Genomic DNA, 23,488 nt, shown 5'->3' with positions numbered 1-23,488 from the left:
TCCTAGAGTTTTGCTCTCTCAAGATAAACGAACAAACATTAATTTTCCTAGCGTTTTGTTCTCTACAGATAAACGAACAAACCTTAATTTTCCTAGAGTTTTGTTCTCTCCAGATAAACGAGCAAACCTTAATTTTCCTTGCGTTTTGCTCTCTCCAGATAAACGAACAAACCTTAATTTTCCTTGCGTTTTGCTCTCTCCAGATAAACGAACAAACCTTAATTTTCCTAGCGTTTTGCTCTCTCCAGATAAACGAACAAACCTTAATTTTCCTAGAGTTTTTTTCTCTCCAGATAAACGAACAAACCTTAATTTTCCTAGCGTTTTGCTCTCTCCAGATAAACGAACAAACATTAATTATACTAGCGTTTTGCTCTCTCCAGATAAACGAACAAACATTATTTATCCTAGCGTTTTGTTCTCTACAGATAAACGAACAAACATTAATTATACTAGCGTTTTGTTCTCTACAGATAAACGAACAAACATTAATTTTCCTAGCGTTTTGCTCTCTACAGATAAACGAACAAACATTAATTATACTAGCGTTTTGCTCTCTCCAGATAAACGAACAAACATTATTTATCCTAGCGTTTTGTTCTCTACAGATAAACGAACAAACATTAATTATACTAGCGTTTTGTTCTCTACAGATAAACGAACAAACATTAATTATACTAGCGTTTTGCTCTCTCCAGATAAACGAACAAACATTAATTTTGCTATTGCTTTGCTCTCTCCAGATAAACGAACAAACATTAATTATACTAGCGTATTGCTCTCTCCAGATAAACGAACTAACCTTAATTTTCCTAGAGTTTTGCTCTCTCAAGATAAACGAACCAACATTAATTTTCCTAGCGTTTTGTTCTCTACAGATAAACGAACAAACCTTAATTTTCCTAGCGTTTTGCTCTCTCCAGATAAACGAACAAACGTTAATTTTCCTAGCGTTTTGCTCTCTACAGATAAACGAACAAACCTTAATTTTCCTAGCGTTTTGCTCTCTCCAGATAAACGAACAAACATTAATTATACTAGCGTTTTGCTCTCTCCAGCTAAACGAACAAACATTATTTATCCTAGCGTTTTGTTCTCTACAGATAAACGAACAAACATTATTTATCCTAGCGTTTTGTTGTCTACAGATAAACGAACAAACCTTAATTTTCCTAGCGTTTTGCTCTCTCCAGATAAGCGAACAAACATTAATTATACTAGCGTTTTGCTCTCTCCAGATAAACGAACAAACATTAATTTTCCTAGCGTTTTGCTCTCTACAGATAAACGAACTAACATTAATTATACTAGCGTTTTGTTCTCTACAGATAAACGAACAAACCTTAATTTTCCTAGAGTTTTGCTCTCTCAAGATAAACGAACAAACATTAATTTTCCTAGCGTTTTGTTCTCTACAGATAAACGAACAAACCTTAATTTTCCTAGAGTTTTATTCTCTCCAGATAAACGAGCAAACCTTAATTTTCCTTGCGTTTTGCTCTCTCCAGATAAACGAACAAACCTTAATTTTCCTAGCGTTTTGCTCTCTCCAGATAAACGAACAAACCTTAATTTTCCTAGCGTTTTGTTCTCTACAGATAAACGAACAAACATTAATTATACTAGCGTTTTGTTCTCTACAGATAAACGAACAAACCTTAATTTTCCTAGCGTTTTGCTCTCTACAGATAAACGAACAAACCTTAATTTTCCTAGCGTTTTGCTCTCTCCAGATAAACGAACAAACATTAATTATACTAGCGTTTTGCTCTCTCCAGATAAACGAACAAACATTATTTATCCTAGCGTTTTGTTCTCTACAGATAAACGAACAAACATTAATTATACTAGCTTTTTGTTCTCTACAGATAAACGAACAAACATTAATTATACTAGCGTTTTGCTCTGTCCAGATAAACGAACAAACATTAATTATACTAGCGTTTTGTTCTCTACAGATAAACGAACAAACATTAATTTTCCTAGCGTTTTGCTCTCTCCAGATAAACGAACAAACATTAATTATACTAGCGTTTTGCTCTCTCCAGATAAACGAACAAACATTAATTATACTAGCGTTTTGCTCTCTCCAGATAAACGAACAAACATTAATTATACTAGCGTTTTGCTCTCTCCAGATAAACGAACAAACCTTAATTTTCCTAGAGTTTTGCTCTCTACAGATAAACGAACCAACATTAATTTTCCTAGCGTTTTGCTCTCTCCAGATAAACGAACAAACATTAATTTTCCTAGCGTTTTGCTCTCTCCAGATAAACGAACTAACATTAATTATACTAGCGTTTTGTTCTCTACAGATAAACGAACAAACCTTAATTTTCCTAGAGTTTTGCTCTCTACAGATAAACGAACCAACATTAATTTTCCTAGCGTTTTGCTCTCTCCAGATAAACGAACTAACATTAATTATACTAGCGTTTTGTTCTCTACAGATAAACGAACAAACCTTAATTTTCCTAGAGTTTTGCTCTCTCAAGATAAACGAACAAACATTAATTTTCCTAGCGTTTTGTTCTCTACAGATAAACGAACAAACCTTAATTTTCCTAGATGTTTGTTCTCTCCAGATAAACGAGCAAACCTTAATTTTCCTTGCGTTTTGCTCTCTCCAGATAAACGAACAAACCTTAATTTTCCTAGCGTTTTGCTCTCTACAGATAAACGAACAAACCTTAATTTTCCTAGAGTTTTGCTCTCTCCAGATAAACGAACAAACATTAATTATACTAGCGTTTTGCTCTCTCCAGATAAACGAACAAACATTAATTATACTAGCGTTTTGCTCTCTCCAGATAAACGAACAAACATTATTTATCCTAGCGTTTTGTTCTCTACAGATAAACGAACAAACGTTAATTATACTAGCGTTTTGTTCTCTACAGATAAACGAACAAACATTAATTATACTACCGTTTTGTTCTCTACAGATAAACGAACAAACATTAATTATACTAGCGTTTTGCTCTCTACAGATAAACGAACCAACATTAATTTTCCTAGCGTTTTGTTCTCTACAGATAAACGAACAAACCTTAATTTTCCTAGAGTTTTTTTCTCTCCAGATAAACGAACAAACCTTAATTTTCCTAGCGTTTTGCTCTCTCCAGATAAACGAACAAACATTAATTATACTAGCGTTTTGCTCTCTCCAGATAAACGAACAAACATTATTTATCCTAGCGTTTTGTTCTCTACAGATAAACGAACAAACATTAATTATACTAGCGTTTTGTTCTCTACAGATAAACGAACAAACATTAATTTTCCTAGCGTTTTGCTCTCTACAGATAAACGAACAAACATTAATTATACTAGCGTTTTGCTCTCTCCAGATAAACGAACAAACATTATTTATCCTAGCGTTTTGTTCTCTACAGATAAACGAACAAACATTAATTATACTAGCGTTTTGTTCTCTACAGATAAACGAACAAACATTAATTATACTAGCGTTTTGCTCTCTCCAGATAAACGAACAAACATTAATTTTCCTAACGCTTTGCTCTCTCCAGATAAACGAACAAACATTAATTATACTAGCGTATTGCTCTCTCCAGATAAACGAACCAACCTTAATTTTCCTAGAGTTTTGCTCTCTCAAGATAAACGAACCAACATTAATTTTCCTAGCGTTTTGTTCTCTACAGATAAACGAACAAACCTTAATTTTCCTAGCGTTTTGCTCTCTCCAGATAAACGAACAAACGTTAATTTTCCTAGCGTTTTGCTCTCTCCAGATAAACGAACAAACATTAATTATACTAGCGTTTTGCTCTCTCCAGATAAACGAACAAACATTATTTATCCTAGCGTTTTGTTCTCTACAGATAAACGAACAAACATTATTTATCCTAGCGTTTTGTTCTCTACAGATAAACGAACAAACATTAATTATCCTAGCGTTTTGTTCTCTACAGATAAACGAACAAACATTAATTATACTAGCGTTTTGTTCTCTCCAGATAAACGAACAAACCTTAATTTTCCTAGCGTTTTGCTCTCTCCAGATAAACGAACAAACATTAATTATACTAGCGTTTTGCTCTCTCCTGACCAACTGAGAGCAGTAAACAAACATTTTTTCTCCGCTATATAGATGATGTTCTCTCACTAAATAATTAAAAATTTGGTGACTATGTTGCACTAATCTATCCCATCGAATTAGAGATAAAGGATACAGCAGATACAGTTAAGTCGGTCTGATATCTTGACGCACGTCTAGAAATTGACAATGAGGGTCGGTTGAAAACAAAGCGTTGCGACAAATAAGATGATTTCAGACTCCAAATTGTGATCTTTCCATTCTAAGTAGCAACATTTCAGCAGCGCATCCATAAGGAGTATATATATCTCTCAATTAATACGATATTCCCGTGCTTGTATAGACGGTTGCTGCTCAGAAGAAAGCTATTAAACCAAGAGTTCCAAATGGTGAAGTCGAAATCATCGCTTCGTAAATTTTACGGACGCCATCACGAGTTGGTTGACCGTTATGGAATTGTTTCACAGATGATATCGTATATGTTGCTTACGTCGTAACTACAATGCCCTTCCCTTTTCATGAATGTGACCTACCGAATTAGATTATTTACCGGGCGAGTAATAATATGAGCAACACGACGGGTGACACTTGTGGAGCATGATGGTTGGGTTAGTTTTCTATACTGTGTCATGTGTACAATTATTTGTCTATTTGTCTTTTTCAAATTTAGCCATGGCGTTGTCAGTTTATTTTCGATCTATGGATTCGACTGTCCCTCTCGTATCTTTCGCCTCTCTTTTACTCATTCCAGATTATTAAACATACATTTATGATCATAGCTTTTATTCTTTCCAGATTAATGAAGATATATGTATGATCCTAGATTTTACTCTTTTTCATATAACAAAACCCACAGGTGTAATCTTAGCTTCATATCAATTTTAGATCTTTATTGGATAACCATTGCTTTAGCTATGATTGGTAAACTAGCGGTGACCATTAATTTCTTTGTGGTGTACACATTCACGGCAGAACTGTTCCCTACCGTGCTCCGAGGTGTGGCTATGGGTATGTGTAGTACAACTGGTAGAATTGGTACAGTGTCGTCTGCATACATAGGTGCTTTGGTAAATAATTATTTAATACGATCCTAGTTTCCGAAAAGAACAATCAAGGGGGCGACATACAATTTTTCTTTTGCTATTTGAAAGTGTTTTAAAAAGGGGCACTAGCTCCGAGATATATAAAAAATCTAAAATATTATTTATTTGCTCAATCATTAATGAATTGCAAATAGTAAAATTATATTTGGCTTTCATCAGCAGTATGGTTTAATTTTGTCGAAACAAGCTAAAAACATTGATTATGAATTATCATCTTGCAAGTGAATAATTCGACCTCATTCCGTAATTATGTGAACTTCAATTTAACCACTACGCTTGATATGCATAACACGTGAATTGTATGGGTAAAGTGATGTGAAGGAAGAGAATGTCAACATTGAAAGTGAAATAAAGGTAAATAATTTGGTTGACTGATTCGATCCACAAAAGAATCATTCTAACACAGGTAAAAACGATGATAAACATTATTTTTTTCTATCTATAATATTAAATAAAATAGACCTAGAATATTCAAACAGCACGAGTTTACTTAATATATTTATATAGGTTATTCAGTGTACTTTTCATTGTGACTTAAAACTTAGGTCAACAATTAAATCTGATACAGAAAGCTGAAATATAAATATGTTAAGTTAATATAATGCTGATAGTCTTTGCATGTATACATATTGCATTATGTTGAGAAGTTTTGAATTTTTAGGGAAAAAATCTTGAAACAGACTTCGGAAGTGCTTTACCACTAATTATATTTGGATCAGTTGGTTTGATTGCGGGCATGATCAGTCTTATATTACCAGAAACAACAGCCAAATCTTTACCAGAAACTGTAAATGATGCTGCTACATTACTGGACAATAAGTAAGCAGAATGTATTATCAATGACTAAATAGAACAATTACATATTTATATATTTAATTGTTTTGCTGAACTTTAAGAAGACATAGAAACTTTTATTTACTTTAAAAATATATAAGAAGATGTGATACGAGTTCCAATGAGACAACTCTCCTTCTAAGTCACAATTCGTAAAATTAAACCTTTATAGGTATTCAACAAGACGCTTTAGCTCACATCGAACAGCAAGCTATAAATTGTACCAAAGATAACTAGTTTTAAACCATTCAAACGGGAAAATCAACGGTCTAATCTATATTAAAAAAGAGAACTGAGAAACACTTATGCACCACATCAACAAACGTCAACTACTGAACATCAAATTCCTGACTAGGGAAAGCATAAAAAGACTTTTTAAAGGCTATATTTTATTAGTCTTAACATTTTTCACACTGTCCTGAATATTTTCATGGACAAAAGTATAGATTTGAGTTTAAATGTATTCAATTGCTTTTTTTTTAAATTCGAAAATAAATAAAATCAAGTCAAATTCAAGGGGATATTTTTTTCGACCTTCTTTCGTATACAACCGGATGTAACGTACCATGATTTGGTGGTATTACACCTTAAAATCTTCATTTTGAAAAATTATATAAACAAATTATCACAGGAAATATATATCGTTGATCCACCGTAAGAATACAACTGATAGCACTATGGCAAATATCGACACACCGCAAAGAAACAGACAGACAACATGAGTCATACCCATATATTCGGTTGAACCCATGTACTTCTGAAATGAATCATGCCATGATCTACATGTGTCATGCAACGTGTTGTTCATGCAAATACAAAGTATAAATTAGGAGATGTTTCTCACTTTCTGATGTCCCAATCACTGCAAAAAGGACGGAATTTGGATTATGTAGTGAGCACAGTTGAATACAAAAATTTGATATAGTCATACAAATGTTTAAACGCTGTATTTTGCTTAATTCAAGATAGAGGGTCCGAGACCACAATTGTCGTCCCTTGATTTTCGTTTCGTTGTTCACAAATATAGTCCCTAGTGTTGACAGTGGGTTACTTGTCATTAATTTTTATACCCCTTCCAAATTTATTTCTCCATGTTTAATGCCTCAAATTGCAAGTAGGGGGTGAAATTACACTGTAAAGGAAAGTAGTGATTTGGTCCAGGTGAAAAAGGTTGAAAAATAGTGCTTCGGAAGCTGTCAAAAGATTTCAAGACGCCCCAAAGATAAGATTGTCCATATTTTAAGTTAGAGACGATGAAGTTTTCTATAATTTTGATATAATTTGTCCAAAAGTAGTACAACACACTGTAAAAGTTTCTTTGAGAAAGCGCAGGTGGTATTTTTTTTATTTTCATTTATGTTCTGAAAGAAATGCACTACGAAATAATTGTGGTCTCGGATCAGAGGCAAGCAAAACACAACAAACGAAAATATCACTATGATAATTGGTCATGTTGGTATGCTAGACCAGCAGATCATGATATGCAATGTAATTCAAACAACACCTGCCCTCTATTTCCTCGTATATCAAGATAAGAGGATCGAAAGTTACCCTCTAATTAATTGTGAAGAATCGTCAAATATACCAGACGTACAATTTAATGTACACTAGACATGCGAAACAATATACAAACCAAATTAAATTCAAAGTTAAAGAGCATTAAAACCGCCTTTTAAAAAAAAACGTTTTTGCCGAATACAAATAAGCAATCTATTTATGTTACAGATAATGCATATTTTAAGGTTTTTCTTGTTGTAGAACACACCTCGGGGTGTCAGGGTTGATCAAATGAAAGACCGACCGGAGGGAGGTCTTTCTTTGAACAACCCTGACACCCCGAGGTGTGTTCTACGACAAGAAAAACCTTAAAATATGCATTATCTGACTTATATACCGTCAAAAAAATATTAATTTTATAAAGATATGTAAAATTTAGTATCCTATTTTACCGACAACACTTAAGTGGGATATTCCTGTCTAATGCATTTTGATACGCGCTGCGGCTCATTTAGAATGTGCAATAAAACTCACTAAATAATTTAGATATAAACCTTTTAAAAATTATTATCCATACACAGATAAAATATTACTGTAACTGCATGAAGTAAGACACAAATGTATTGTTACCATCCGATAACCGTGTATGACAAATACAAGACATATTGTAAGTAATTTATTGTACCACTTAGCTTATGGAAAAGGGGGAGGGGGTATGTTTTTTGTCTCTCTTTGTTATGTCATTTCTTTCGCGGTAAAGTGGTTATTTTTTTAACAATTTTACTTGAATCGAATGAAAAGTTCAGAAAGATTGTCTTTTGAATAGCAATACATTTTATTAAAAGATAATCAGGATATAATTATATACCCTCCGCACCCGACCCTTTCGTGAGTTACGTTAATGTTATTCAATAGAATATAAGATTATCTTATTAGTTGATCATTTGATAGAGTAAAAGGTATACATAAATTTTAAAAAGTAAAGAACTGACACGAAGACGAATATAAATACATGTAGGTCACAGTATGATTTCATATTCAGCGTTTATCGTCCTGAACATGCATGAAATATTTGCCACTGGACGTTAAGCAAGCAACCAAAAATCAATCAACCTATTCAGTTTGACTCAATAAGATTTTCAAATCTTACACAAAAAATATGTTAAATCTGGATTTATTTTATAAAAGTCTAAATTAAAATTCATCTGACATATATGGTAATGTTTCTTTATTGTAGCGATAACAAAACTTCACGTACTTCATGTTATTTGTTTCTAAAATTAAAATGTGGGACTACAATGACGGTTTCTTTTACACCTATCATCGATTGAACTTTAAAAAATAAATTTCCAAATCGGCAACAAAAAACTATTAGACGAATAAAGATTTGAAGTAAATCATAGATTGCATGTTTATCAAGGGAAATAATGACCTCACACAGGTCATTATTTTAGGCCTTGGAGCATATATCATTGAAACATGGTATCGTCCGGGTTGATTCTGAAAAAGAATGACTTGTCGTTCTGAAAGAAAATGACTCCATAAAGGTATAAAAGGTGGTATCCTATCCGGAATATAACAAAGATAGTTCATGTCAACACACTGACTACTAACCTGATGATATAATCGGGGCGAAACGTTCAGCAGCAGTGGCATTCACCAAGTGATTTAATAGCTTATGAAAAATTCCAGGCTAATAATAATAAGTACCACAGACGCATGTTTTGTATACATAAGAATTGTTGATAACACTCGATTCAATAATATTTTACTAGCATCGTAGATAAATATGAATAAAGCAAGACAGACAAAACAAACATTCTCATAGCTGGTAAAAAAGTCTCAGAACCTTAGGTTACAATATTCAAGGCAAGACAAGATTTGGCGAGACAAGGCAATACAAATAAACTGTAAACACTGGTAATCCAGAATCGTAGATGAACAGAGTCATTGCAAAATAAACAAAACTCACACTCCTATTGCTAGTAATCCAGAACCATAGATCAGAAATTGCAAGTCAATGCCAGTCTAACACAGCTCACATTCCGTATTATAAAGAAAAAATATAATTAAGAAGATGTGGCATGATTGTCAATAAAACAGGAAAACCATCTTTGTAATCTATATATAAAAAACGAGAAACACTAATGAATCACACCAAAAGACAACAATCACTGAGAAACAGTCGTGCTTACAGGTGTATACAACATGCAGCGGGTTTAAACGTTTTAACAGGCGCCAACCCTCACCCTAGCATGAGACAATAGTTTAACATTTTAACATTTAAAGTAGAGATGTCAACGAAGATTCGAGAATCGCTCAAAAGTTCCGAGTATCAAATACCGAAAATGATACTAAACAGGTTTCTGTGTGAATGTTGTTGTCTTCTTATTAAGGGCGTCTTACGGTAAATTATAAATGAAAATTAAATACGCTTTATTTTTAGCGTTTAATTGTCATTTAGAATTCCCCAAAACAGTTGAAGGCTATGAACAAGAAAACCTTCCAAATCTTACACGTTTAGCTAATGGTGTCTTTGATATAGCATCACCTTTATTTCACAGCAAATATTTCGGTCAAAGGGACTGTTAGTTACCTCACAAACTCTGGAAATCAACTCGTCCAAAAATAGTTAAAATTGTAATATTTCTAAATAGGAACAAATTAGTTGCACCCTATGACGACCTTTAAAAGAGAGGAACGAAAGATACCAGAGGGACAGTCAAATAACGCCATGGCTAAACATGGAAAAGATAAACAGAGAACCAATAGTACACATGACAAAAAATAGAAAACTAAAGAATAAGCAACACGAACCCCACCAAAAACTAGGGTTAATATCAGGTGCTCTGGAAGGGTAAGCAGATCCTGCTCCACATGTGCCACCCGTAGAGTGGCTCATATTTTGAACTAATCCGGTAAATAGTATAATTCGGTAGGGCACATTCATGAAAGGGAAGGGGATTGTAGTTTTGTAGTTACGACGTAAGGAACATATCCGATATCATTTGAGAAACGGTTATTCCATAACGGTCAACCAACTCGTGATGGCGTCCGTAAAAAAATGAGAACAACATGTTTAATAATTTAATGCGTCCGACGCGCTTTCCCGGATTTACCTCCATCAGGAACGCTGAAAGCCAACCATTTGAAATCCGAAGATGTATAAGTACTGTAACCTAAAAAAATACCTAAAATAAATAGCCAAAGCCATCTAAAGCCAACTTTGCCTGAGGGAGTTGAAACCTTAGTTTCTTAATAATTTCAAAATTCATAAATGGACAATTTGAGTAAAGTTTGTTAAATTATGTCAGCACCCAAGTACTGACTACTGAGCTGATGATACCCTAGAGGACTGATAGTACACCAGCAGAGGTATCGACCCAGTGGTGTAAAAAATTGAGAACAACACTTTTAATAATTTCTTTCGTCCGAAGCGTTTTCTGGATTTACCTTCATAATAAATACCTATAAGTTTTAAATTTACGAAGGGATGTTTTCAACTTCACCATTTGGAACTCTTGGTTGAATAGCTTCCTTGTGAGCAGCAACCCTCTATAAAAGTATGTGCAAAGCCATCATTAAATTCTAATCAATACCCTTTGTTAATCATTTAATGTTTTTACGACTCACAAACACGGTTGTATAATAAAGTAAACATTTATTCATAGATGTTTATTGATTGATTAATAAGATTATTGCCAGTTTAAATAATTAGGGCATGTAGTAAATGAACTATTTATTTCAGTATACGATTCCCGGGACTATTATCGAGTATAAGGTAATAATGTTGAGGGTTTACGTCCATAAGACAACGCCAACAATGTGTAAAATGGGTATATGTTTTTATTTCCGTTTTGTAGATGTTTTCACGAGTTAGTACTTGAGTTCGGTAAATCACACGAGTACTTGATCAGTAAATAAACTCATCATATATACCAGGACTAAATTTTGTATATACGCCAGACGCGCGTTTCGTCTACATGTAAATGTTCTCCGAGTTGACATCCCTAATTAAAAGACACACTATGAAATATCAATTGAAACAATCAATAGTTCTGTATTGTTCTTGTTATATATTAAAAAATGTTAAGCTTCCACTTTACTCGTCTTCTTTAATTTAAAGTACTTTGCATTTTTTTGTTTTCAAATGTAGGAGTAGTGATGTCTCAAAAAACGCTGCAGGTTCTGCCACTGAAATGGACCCAACAAATTCTACACGTTTGTAACACCAGAGTCCACTCAAATAAGATGCAAGGTTTGAATGAAATGGATACACCACATTGTAAACAGTTATTACCTATTCTGTTCCACAAACGTTTCAGAGCATGTGAATAGTTCATAAATATGTTACTGACTTTTTCTTATTTTGATAAAAAGAATTCATGATAACCATTATACAATTGATTTGATTTTAGAAACTCCGATTTCTCTGCTTGAGAAATGAAGAAAGTATTAAAATTTGTGTGTTTGTTGGGAAATTCGAAATAATAAGTACAATAGTTATCAAAGGTACCAGGATTATAATTTAGTACGCCAGACGCGCGTTTCGTCTACATAGTGCAATGATAACCAGATTAATAACCTATTTGAAATGGTTCTCATGTCTTGAAATCTAACAGTTAAAAGTACTTCTGGATTATTTTCATTAACAATGAGCTACAAAATCAGTTTGTTTGAATTCTAGGAATTGTCAATTAAAAGGAGTAGGTCCCTTTTTGGCTCCAAAATATAGCTGTTTTACAAAATTGTTAAAATGTAAACTTTTAGTTGTTTATTGGACAGTAGAATGCTTCTGCTACATAAATATGGGCTCTGTTTGACGATACAATTCATATATATCGGGTACTAGCACTATTAAGTCATGCTAAATTACTGAAATCTTCACAATTCTGGCATTTTAGTTAAATTTTAGACGGTTTTCGTGTAAAACGAAAGTGGCCCCATTCGTGTTCATCCTTAATATTGAAATGTAAGTTGTATTTAATGATAATACATAACATATATAAAGGTTGAGCATGAACACGGATGCGGCCACTTTCATTTTTGACAAAAACCATCTGAAAAGTGACATTTTTCGGCATATTTGGTAGATTTTTCATATTTGAGCTTAAATCGGATCGTTTTTAATGACTAAATCAGTGAAAATCCTTCACATAACCTAATTGATTCAAATGAAATAGACACTTAAGTGTTTAAAAAGTGGTCAAAATATTTTGTAAGATGAACCTGAAATTTGAGGCCAAAATCGGCCCTTACCGGACCTACTCCTTTATTAAAACAAAAAATATATAATTTGAAGTATGAAAACATATCAACGAAATGGTACATCGATATATTTCAGACACATAGAAGGTTATTTCAGGCAACAAATAATCATTTTAGAGTAAAAGTTAGATAAACATAAGAAACTTATACTGATTGTTAAAGAGCCACTAAATATTTGTGGATGTAGATGACACGCATAGAAAATGTTTCATAAGTAGTTCTGCTCTAAAATGTTGTGTTTAAAAGAACGTATGACCCACAACTACTTTAATTTAGGTCAAAGGCAATCCTTTTGGGTTAAGTACTTCATGCGTACCGATGGGTCTAGCATTTGGTAATATCTGAAAAAGAAAGGTCACCGATCTGATATGATAAGAATTACTGACTGCATTACGTGTATCGTAAAAGGACAAAGGGCACATTTTGATTTTAACAGGAGAGGTATTGATGGTAGAACTGTTATGATAATTTAAGTGCATCCAATGTTCATGGCGGTGTTCATATACTACCCCTAACCGTAACCCTAACCCTAACATGACGTTTTCTTATCTCTCTCTCTCTCCCTCGATCGATCGATTAATCGGTTTTAATTTTGTTGAAGTCTCAGACTTCTGTACCATTTACCTTTGCTTTTACCATGTAAATCATCACCTACAGATGTCGGAAATATTCCCTTGTCATCAATTTTTATCTAGATAATCGTTAGCGTCAGAGTTATGTACCCTATTCATGTCAAGACTTTCTACTTGGTGTATCATTAACCTCCAGTTATGGGCTGTTCTCATGTCAAGACTTTCTACCAGATTAAATCACCAAGCTTAAGAGCTATGCGTCCTATTTCTGTCATATCTTTCTACCAGGTTAATTATCAAACAAAGAGTTAAAGATACTGCTCCTGTCATGACTATCTTTCAAGATAGTTATTATACTATGAGAGGTGAACTGTACTGCCATTAAATAGTTATCAAAGGTACCAGGATTATAATTAAGTACTCCAGACGCGCGTTTCGTCTACATAAGACTCATCAGTGACGCTCATATCAATTTTTTTATTAAGCTAAACATGTACAAAGTTGAAGAGCATTGAGGGATCCAAAATTACCAAAAGTTGTGTCAAACACGGCCAAGATAATCTATGCCTGGGATAAGAAAATCCTTAGTTTTTCGAAAAATTCAAAGTTTTGTAAACAGGAAATTTCTAAAAATGACCACATAATTGAAATTCATGTCAACACCGAAGTACTCACTACTGTGCTGGTAATATCCTCGGGGACGAAAAGTCCACCAGCAGTGGCATCGACCCAGTGGTGTAAAAGTTTATCAAAGGTACCAGGATTATAATTAAGTACGCCAGACGCCCGTTTCGTCTCCATAAGACTCATCAGTGACGCCCATAAAAAATATTTATAAAGCCAAACAAATGGAAAGTTTAAGAGCATTGAGGATCCAAAAGTCCAAAAAGTTGTGCCAAATACAGTGTCACCATTTTACATACAGGGCTAAAAAAAGAGGGACGATATATACCAGAGGGACAGTCAAACTCATAAATTGAAAACAAACTGACAACGCCATGGCTAAAAATGAAAAAGACAAACAGACAAGCAAAAGTACACATGATACAACATAAAAAAAACCCAAAGAATAAACAACACGAACCCCATCAAAGACTAGGAGTGATCTAGCTAAATCAAGTACTTTCATTTTGATATTCCAAAATTGATTTAACTATACAATTGAGAATGGAAGTGAAGAATGTGTCAAAGAGAAGACCAAAGAGGAGCAGAAATAGCCGAACTCCACCAATGGGTCTCAACACAGCGAGAAAATCCTGCACTCGGAGGCAACATCAGGTGGCCCATAAACAAAAATGTGAACTAGTTCGGTGAAAATAGACGTCAAACTAAATTCCTAAACATATAAATAAACTACATAAAAAACATGCAAGAAAAACAATGGTCAGAGGCTACTAACTTGAAACAGGCGCTAAAATGCGGTAGGATTAAACAAGTTTGGTGAGATCTCAACCCCCCTATACCACTTGTCGATGTTGAAAAAAACCAGCAATACGCACAATAAAACATGTAAAACTCAGTTTTAGAGAAATCTGAGTCCGATGTCAGAATATGTAACAAAAAAACCTAGGCAAAATGACAAATATACATACATTAACAAAGGACTTCTAGAAGTTACTGACATGGCAACACGAGACCTCAATTAAACTGATTGTAATATCATATCATCATCATATGAAAAAACAAGCACAATCTCTCCCGTTATCAGTTTAGTATCATACCATCATAAAATACACGAGAAGTACATCGTGTACATAGCCCGTATCATGTCAACAACTGCTTTATAATACATATGTCTATTTCGGAGTCAAAGACCTTATGATTGAATCAATATTAATACCAAAATATGAAATCTTTAATGACCTGACAACAGTATCTCAACTATGTACTTTTTGAATTGGTATATTCTAAGCCTTTGTAAGCATTTGAGGTGAATGCCTTTTTGAGCTTTGTAAAGAATATTGGATGCGAAATACATGAACGTCTACGATGTCGGCATGTTGAATTATATCTTAGAATGATGTCGTTGTACCGACAATAAAATTAAGTAAATGTTTTGACTAGTATTTGATATCAAAAACCTTGATGTAATATTTTTCAGGAATACAGTCATTTGTTTCGTTTAAAATCGAATACTTTGTTACATACCCGGCGAATCGAACAAGTTAAGATAAATACACACCATAAGATGGTGACATGGGAAAGTCACCATCTAAAAATGGATTATTTACGAAAAAAAATTGAAAAATCATCTCTTTAATCATAAAGTTTGGTATTAGGCTTCCCGTTCAGGATACAGATTTCAAGAAATAAGAAATTGCAGTGTTTGATGATATGTTACTTGTATTGTTATCTTTATAAACTTAAGGATACTAGGGCTTAAGGTGGTATGGGTGTCTTCCTCCATCTTGGATTGTAAAAAACAGAAAACCAAAGGTCAAGATTTTCTATCAAGTTTGCAAAATTTGATGCAGGAATGCAGATATTTAATGTGAATTTTCATTTAAAAGAATCAATTCATAAGAATATAACTTATAAATATTAATATTTTTGAAAATGATGATTATTTTTGGTTGTTTTAAAAAACAATTGAATTGGCATTTTAAGGGGAGGAAACTCTAAAACAGTGCATTTTCTGAAGGATTCTACATGGAATTTTCCTATTTTGTATTTAAGCTGGAAAAAACGTACGGTGACCCTATCTTTTCTTTTGATATTCCCAAAGCATTGTCTGAAAGCTATCTTTTCCTTAAGTATTTTACAATTCTATCATTTTGTTTAGTTTATAATCACAAAATGGTGTTTTTTCCTGTATAATCCATACAAAATGTGTCATTTTGTCACGTCCTGTAGCTTGAGAAAATGCGCGGTGACCTATCATTTTTATTATATTTTTCAATATATATCAATAGATACTACGTTTTGGCAAAGAATGAACAAATTCTATCATTTTTATATTAGAATTCCATTCCACCTTAAAGGTGTTGTATAATGCAGTGAATACAAAATTACCCCAAAAAAAAAATAAAAATCTTAAAAATTCATTTCCACCTGCATGTGCCTAATTAATTCTCCAGTTTTGGAAAGAATGTTCATTAGATACTGTATGTTTGTCCACTCTCGCTGTTCAGATATTGTACATTGACTTAAGTAGGGTACATACATGAGCTACCTAAACATCTGAATGTTAATACTATTGTGCCACCTAAACGTTTGCGACATCATACTAGTTTGTGAACTTTAGGGGAAAGTGATGATATAATTTTGGATTCTGCAACAGTTTAAAGATTAGTTTCAGGTATAAAAAAGACTAGGATCGGGTTATAAGATATTTTTACAGTTCAGTTGTCATTTATACTTGATAAGATGTCTTGTAAAATGCATTACTTAACTTGTTAAACTTATTATACAATTTTTTCCTTTTGTTGGCTGAAATTTAAAGGTGAATTTTGGACATAACAGTGTTTAGCTTCAGTAATGTGTGTTTGAAACAACTGTTAAACGCATAAACAAACATAACTTTTATACATGTTGAAAGCCTCAGTTTCACAGTTTACCAGAACAGAAATTATCAGTGCGTCGACATATTTGGCGTCTCCTGTACTGCATGAACCACCAGCCATATACATCCACACTCAGTGCATATAAAAACGCGTTCTACAAAGAGCCTTTCGCTCATTCCATTTTAACCGAGGATTTTGTTTAGTAATTTGACATGAGATATTATTGACAAGTTATGTAATTTTAGTAATAAAACATTTGTGAAAGTTAACAAAAAAGTTTTGGGAAAAATGATCCGTTTTATCCTAGAACATTTAACTTGATAAAACAGTTTTTTTATAATATACTCAACAGGCTAACGATAACGTCGAACTCTAAAATAAATATAAACATATTTCTACTGAAAGATTTTTTCGCTGTACATTTTTTGTCTACAAATACATAGATCATGTAAGAATAATGTAGATTTGTAAGTGCAATATTTAAAAAAACAATTCGTCTTTTTGTGTTTGTTTATTATACCACATGTATAACTCGATATAAAATAAATACAAATAATGTTATCGATTAATAGACTTTTATAGTATTATAAACAATTATAAGAATTGAACAAACTGATTTGAATCCCCCTTTTAACACCTCTACAGTCTTACATATTTTATATCTCATGGACACATTTAAAGTTCCCAAAACAAACAAAGCCGTATTTAAAATTGATTTTACTGTTTTAGGGTACGACGATTTGATTTAATTATCGCATTGAACAAAACTTCCCCCTGATCAGGTCATCTTAAACACGGTAGGAAATAATAGATTAATTGGGTATAGATTTAATTAAACATTTGGTGTGTTAAAATATAAAATACTCTTAAATAAATCCTTATGACAGCATACGCGATTGCGATAAGAAGAATACATCTTAGTAATCTTGTCATTCCACGTAAAGACGTACTGACCTAGATGACGGTAAGTTTTAATGTTCTACTATTCAACACTATAAAGTTGATCAAGTCTTATAAATGTTGTAAAACAAATTGAGAAAGACACAAAAAATTAGTGTTTGTATCTATTAGCACTATTTCCTTCATATCGTATTTTAACCACCGACCAAAGAGAAACATTAGTTTGACTTTGCCGCATTGCCACAGCCAATACATGCTTAGATTGAAAGGCTGTTCTTAACAGCTGATATTTTGAATAACTTTTAGATTTTTCGATTTTAGCTTTGTACTGATGACATGTATTTGAAATGGTCAATTGATCAACAGTAAAACCTCTTTTCACAATTAATTTCAATGACATTAAAGGTAGATCATTGAGCATAGTAAGTTACTATGTATGAATAGTCATTTATTAATAGACCAGGTTAAAACCACTACTAAAATTTTATTATCATTTAAATTCTCATCATTATAAATAACTCTCCGTTAATAAACTCAAACATTATTAAAAACTAAGATAAAAATTCCACCTGCCAACTTTAAGCTTGGATTGATTTTGGATTTTATTTTGTGTATAGGTTCAACAAGTATTCAACCGTTTTGTTTTCGGTTTTACGTTGTGCAATGATTTTAGATACATTTCTTCATGTAATTACTTTTAATTCAATATTTTTGCTTAAACAAATACTGTCATGATCTATACATGTAGGTATGGAACGCCAGCACTGTCTTGTTATGCCTATTTACATTACATGATGTGCACTTGTCATTTATATGATGTGCAAATATCCTTGTATGATGTGCAAATATCCTTATATGATGTGTAAACATCCTTATATGATGTGCAAATATAATTATATGATGTGAAGAATACTTATATGATGTGCAGATATTCTTATATGATGTGTTCAAATTGTTTATATGATGTGCATTTATACTTACATGATATGCAAATATAGTTATAAGATGTGCAAATGTACTTATATGATTGCCAAACATTCTTATATGATATGCAAACATTTTTATATGATGTGCAAATGTACTTATATTATGTGCAAAGATCATTACATGATGAGCAAATATACCTATATGATGGGGAAATATACTTATATGATGTGCCAATATCCTGGTATGATGTGCAAATATCCTTATATGATGTGTAAACATCCTTATATGATGTGCTAATATCATTATATGATTTGTATACATACTTATATGATGTGCATATATACTTATATGATATGCAAATATAGTTATATGATGTGAAAATGTACTTATATGATTTGCAAACATTGTTATATGATGTGCAAACATTCTTATATGATGAGCAAATATGCCTATATGATGAGCTAATATACTTATTTGATGTGCAAATGTACTTATATGATGTGCAAACATTCTTATATGATGTGCAAACATTCTTATATGATGTGCAAACATTCTTATTTGATATGCAAATATACTTATAAGATGTGCAAATATACCTATATAATATGTACATACTAATGAGGCTCATATCTGAAGATATCATTTGGAAAATGATTGAGACTTACAAGAGATAAACCTTGGCTTGTTATTACCTCGTTTTAAGATATTGTTTGAAAATTGTCAAAATATAAGATGTGAATTACAAAGTGTTATTGAAATCGACGGTTCTACGAAAATAAAATCACAGAGTTTACAATAATAAACATACGGGTAAAGTTATTAAATTTAAGAAAAATTGTTTTTTGTGTCATGCTCTTTGCTCATTTTAACAAGGGACGGCATTATATTTGTCGATTTCTGTATACCTAACGTTTGCATTTTGTCAATAAGAAGTTAATACATGAATTTGTATTATGTTCATGTTTGTTAATTTTGCTTTGTTGATCAGTTTAGCTGTTCGAGTTTCTCTTTATATATTCTCATGATAGACACAAACAATGGGCAAAAATCAGACTTTGATAGGGTAATGGCTCATATAAGGGACCGGCCATTTGTAACCAAAAAAAGGGGGATAGGAAGAAGTAAAGGGGGCCTTATTTTTTTTTGAATTGAAAGGTGGCATTCAATTTTATATACTGTGGATCCATTTATTTTCGTGGGTACCAATTTTCGTGGATTAAGAAAAACTTGCATATTCATGGATATTTAATTTCGTGGTTTTGCTGAAGTCTGCATACAAACCTATAGAAAAATTATCATTCGTTGAATATTAAATTTCGTGGTTTGACTGTGCCCACGAAATCCACGAAAATTGGTATCCAACGAATAATAATGAATCCACAGTAGTTATAGATTTGTCGCGTTATAATATTATGGCGATGTCTTCGTCATCCGTAGTCATCAATATTCACGCCTCGTTCGGCTCGCTTGAATTGTTAAAACCTGAATCTTTAGTTTAAACAATTTCTTCTAGCAGATATTTTTTGATTTGATGCTTATATTGAATAAATGTGTGATAAATATAAATGAGACCACAACCGGGAAATCCAAATTGAGTTCCCTGAAGTCGCAAACAACTTTCACACTTCAGTACATTTGCTTATATTTGTTCTTGTCTATACCTTGCAAGAAAAGGTTGCTCTTTTGATAATTTAACAAAATAAAAGCCAATGAAATAACAAAACTCTGAAAAGCCATAATTGCCCCCCAAAAAGGCCTTTACTTTAGAGTATTTTCAGACACATTGCACTATTTTTTTTTGTATAAATCTTTTATAGTTTCTAAGATAAACGCGAAAAATAAAAAGCCGCTGTCGTTAATCTTCACTTTTTAAAATGCAAAACTCAACACTCTATCTGTAAGAGAACAACAGGTCCCAGTAAACAATAAATAAATGCAGTGTTTTAAGTTCATATGGACACCAATTTGATTTGATTACAGATATTGCGTGTTAGTTAGATAGATAGTTTATTCTCATTAAACCAGGCAAGTACAAAGGTTACAAGCTTTTTGTGTTACGCCGATTTGAAAACGCTCAATTCACGACCATAATGATTTTCTGTTTTTATCAGATTGCTCCACACAAAATAGAAAGGCTAATTTGATTGAGTATAGAGGTGTATATATGACAATGTATGATCAAGTTTCCCACGAAAACCTTAAATTGAGGGTTACTGCATGTCTAGTGGTGGTGCTCGCCTCTAGTAAGGAAGGTTGTGAGTTCGGCCGGGTCAAAATAAAGCCTTTAAAATTGATATGCACATGCTGCTTCCCTTCTTTAAACGCGGGATAAAGGAATAAGAGCTAAAGCTGGTCGGCTTTGAACCAGAATAATGTGTTCGGGTAAGGTGACATTTCTTCCTTCGGAATGTTAACTTGTGAACTAGCATGTTAAAAATCCAGCTCATGATGTCGGTCTCCCGCATGTGGCAGGTAAGCTCGACTCAAATCTTAATTGACCAGATTTGTCAGTTTTCCAACGAAAGGTCGGGGATCTCTCCGGGCACTTATAGTAATAATAACAGTAAACCAATAAATTAATTAAGCAATCATCCATATCGGTACACTTATGGCCTGTAAATCTAAATATTTATTCTCAAAAAGTCAATGTATGACATCAGTACAGATATAACAATAATAACTATTGACAATATATACAAAACAAGAGAGAGAGAGGTTTCAAAAGTTCTTCGCCAGGAGGACAAAAGCACGTGTTTATATATACGTTTTATAAATACACAAAGGTTCTTCAGGACTGGTTTTCGAGTACTCAACATAAGTTCAGAGAATTTAACCGAAGTGTATCATATCGTATAAAATTGGAGAATAAATATTATTTACGTTTTTGGTAAAAGAAATGGTACACATACATTCAAATATATAGTGATACTCGTCTCTAATTTTCGATGGTTACATTGATGATAAACATGGTTTTATCTTGCCACCTTCCTGTTTCAATCGGCAATTTGTTATTAGTTATTCAAAATCGACAGAAAAAAACCGTCATGTTTAAAGTTCAAAATATTAAAATATTCCTCAAATTCCAGGTTTTTCTTAAATTTTGTAGTTGATAGCTGTTGACTAATTTTCGATTAGCGAATTACATTTCTGAAACTGAAAAAACTTGTCTAACAATCTTTGTTTTATACATGTAACAGTTTTTAGTTCACCATATAATTTGGTTTAGAGGATTTCAGATTTAAAAGTAATTTATAGAATTTGAAATGTATATTTTCTGATAAATAATTATTACTAAAATTCCATACTTTGCACTTATACACTAGAATGGGCTTGATATATTTTTCAAAAGGATCAAGTTGACATTTTACAGAAAGCTGAAAGACCGATTATGTCTGTTTTGTTCACGCATCGTTATAAAAATAACGGAATTTGATGCGACTTTCATAAAAGTGAGAGGTTCAGCGCTATAAAACCAGGTACAATCCATCATTTTCTACATTTGAAAATGCCTGTACCAAGTAAGTAATATGACAGTTGTTGTTCATTCGTTTGATGTGTTATATCCTTTGATTTTGCCATTTGTTTTGGGACTTTCCGTTTTTGATTTGCCTCGGAGTACAGTAATTTTGTGTTTTTACTTCATACGTCCTTCCCATTTTGCTTTAAATGCCTTATCGGATTAATGTTTTTGTCATATTAAAAAGTAAAATCACAAAAATACTAAACTTAGCATAAAAAACGAATGGACAAGAACTGTCATTTTCCTGACTTGGTACAGGCATTTTCAAATGCAGAAAATGGTAGATTAAACCTGGTTTTATAGCGCCAACCCTCTCACTTTGATGACAGTCTCATCAAAATCCGTTATATTTACATTGATGCGTTAACTAAACAGGCACAATAAATAAAATAGTCAAAATATGGGTACATCAGTCATCATCGTATAACACTTTTAAAAGGAACAATTTAACAGAACACAAAAAATCTATCTACAAACACGTTCATTGATTTACCGTTTTAGAAAAAAAATCAATTCCCAAATAGTTATATTGTTTTATTATCTTAATGTAAGTGTCATTGTAAAAAAGTCGGAGATTTTTGGCAACCCTCCAAAACAAAAAACTAAGACTTTGATTTAGTCAGCTTTACTTTCAAGTTCAAAGCCTTACAACAATCATGGAAGCCTTTAAGATGAGTCTGCAGGTCCTATATTGTTTCGGCCAACAAAACCATGTCACCTTCGTACAATATAACAAAACACTTAAGATATATTTCTAATTCTCTTTCCAGATCTTCTATATAGTTCTGTTAAGTCATGTAATATTTTTAACCTCTAATAATTTTTTTTAAAGAGACGAAAACGTGGAACATAACGTAAAAGTCGGGTGTCACCCTTTTTATCTCGGTTGGAAAATAAAAATATTATATACCCTAAACTGGAAAAATATCGCAGAGTGTGATTTTCGGTGTTTTTTTGGCCCTTTTAACCCAATAACCGTATCGGCTACGTAAAATCCGTTGACATTACTGAAAAGGGGCCAGAATTATTTACACAACGGAAAACATCACATTTAATCGGATGAAAAATTAAATCTAAACTTCTTCGGGAATCAGCCCCTTGTATCTCAGAAAATTTTGACGCTACTCCAAATTTGTTAACATACTCAAGGTGCAGAATTTTATAAGCAATTAAAAGAAACCCCCATCCAAATAAGTTGAAAATAAACAATCTGTATATGCAAAAATGTGTTCATTGTTGCAGGCCGTACGGTGACCAATTGTTGTTAATTTCTGTGTCATTTGGTCTGTTTTGGATATGAG

General features: G+C 32.7%; 1 protein-coding gene across 1 annotated transcript in view; it reads left to right on the top strand.

The window, feature by feature from the left end:
• Positions 1-11,889, top strand: part of LOC143049616 (organic cation transporter protein-like) — a 57,221-nt gene extending 45,332 nt beyond the window's left edge. The window contains exons 8-10 of the mRNA XM_076223212.1: positions 4,949-5,130; positions 5,828-5,985; positions 11,654-11,889. Coding sequence (XP_076079327.1) covers positions 4,949-5,130; positions 5,828-5,985; positions 11,654-11,726 — 413 coding nt within the window. The 3' untranslated portion in view covers positions 11,727-11,889. The remainder of the gene's footprint in view (positions 1-4,948; positions 5,131-5,827; positions 5,986-11,653) is intronic.
• Positions 11,890-23,488: the final 11,599 nt, after the last annotated feature.

Source organism: Mytilus galloprovincialis, chromosome 10 (genome assembly GCF_965363235.1).
Source record: "Mytilus galloprovincialis chromosome 10, xbMytGall1.hap1.1, whole genome shotgun sequence".
Lineage (NCBI taxonomy): Eukaryota > Metazoa > Mollusca > Bivalvia > Mytilida > Mytilidae > Mytilus > Mytilus galloprovincialis.
Note: the sequence above shows the minus strand (reverse complement) of the source record. Positions and strands in the feature narration are given on the sequence as shown.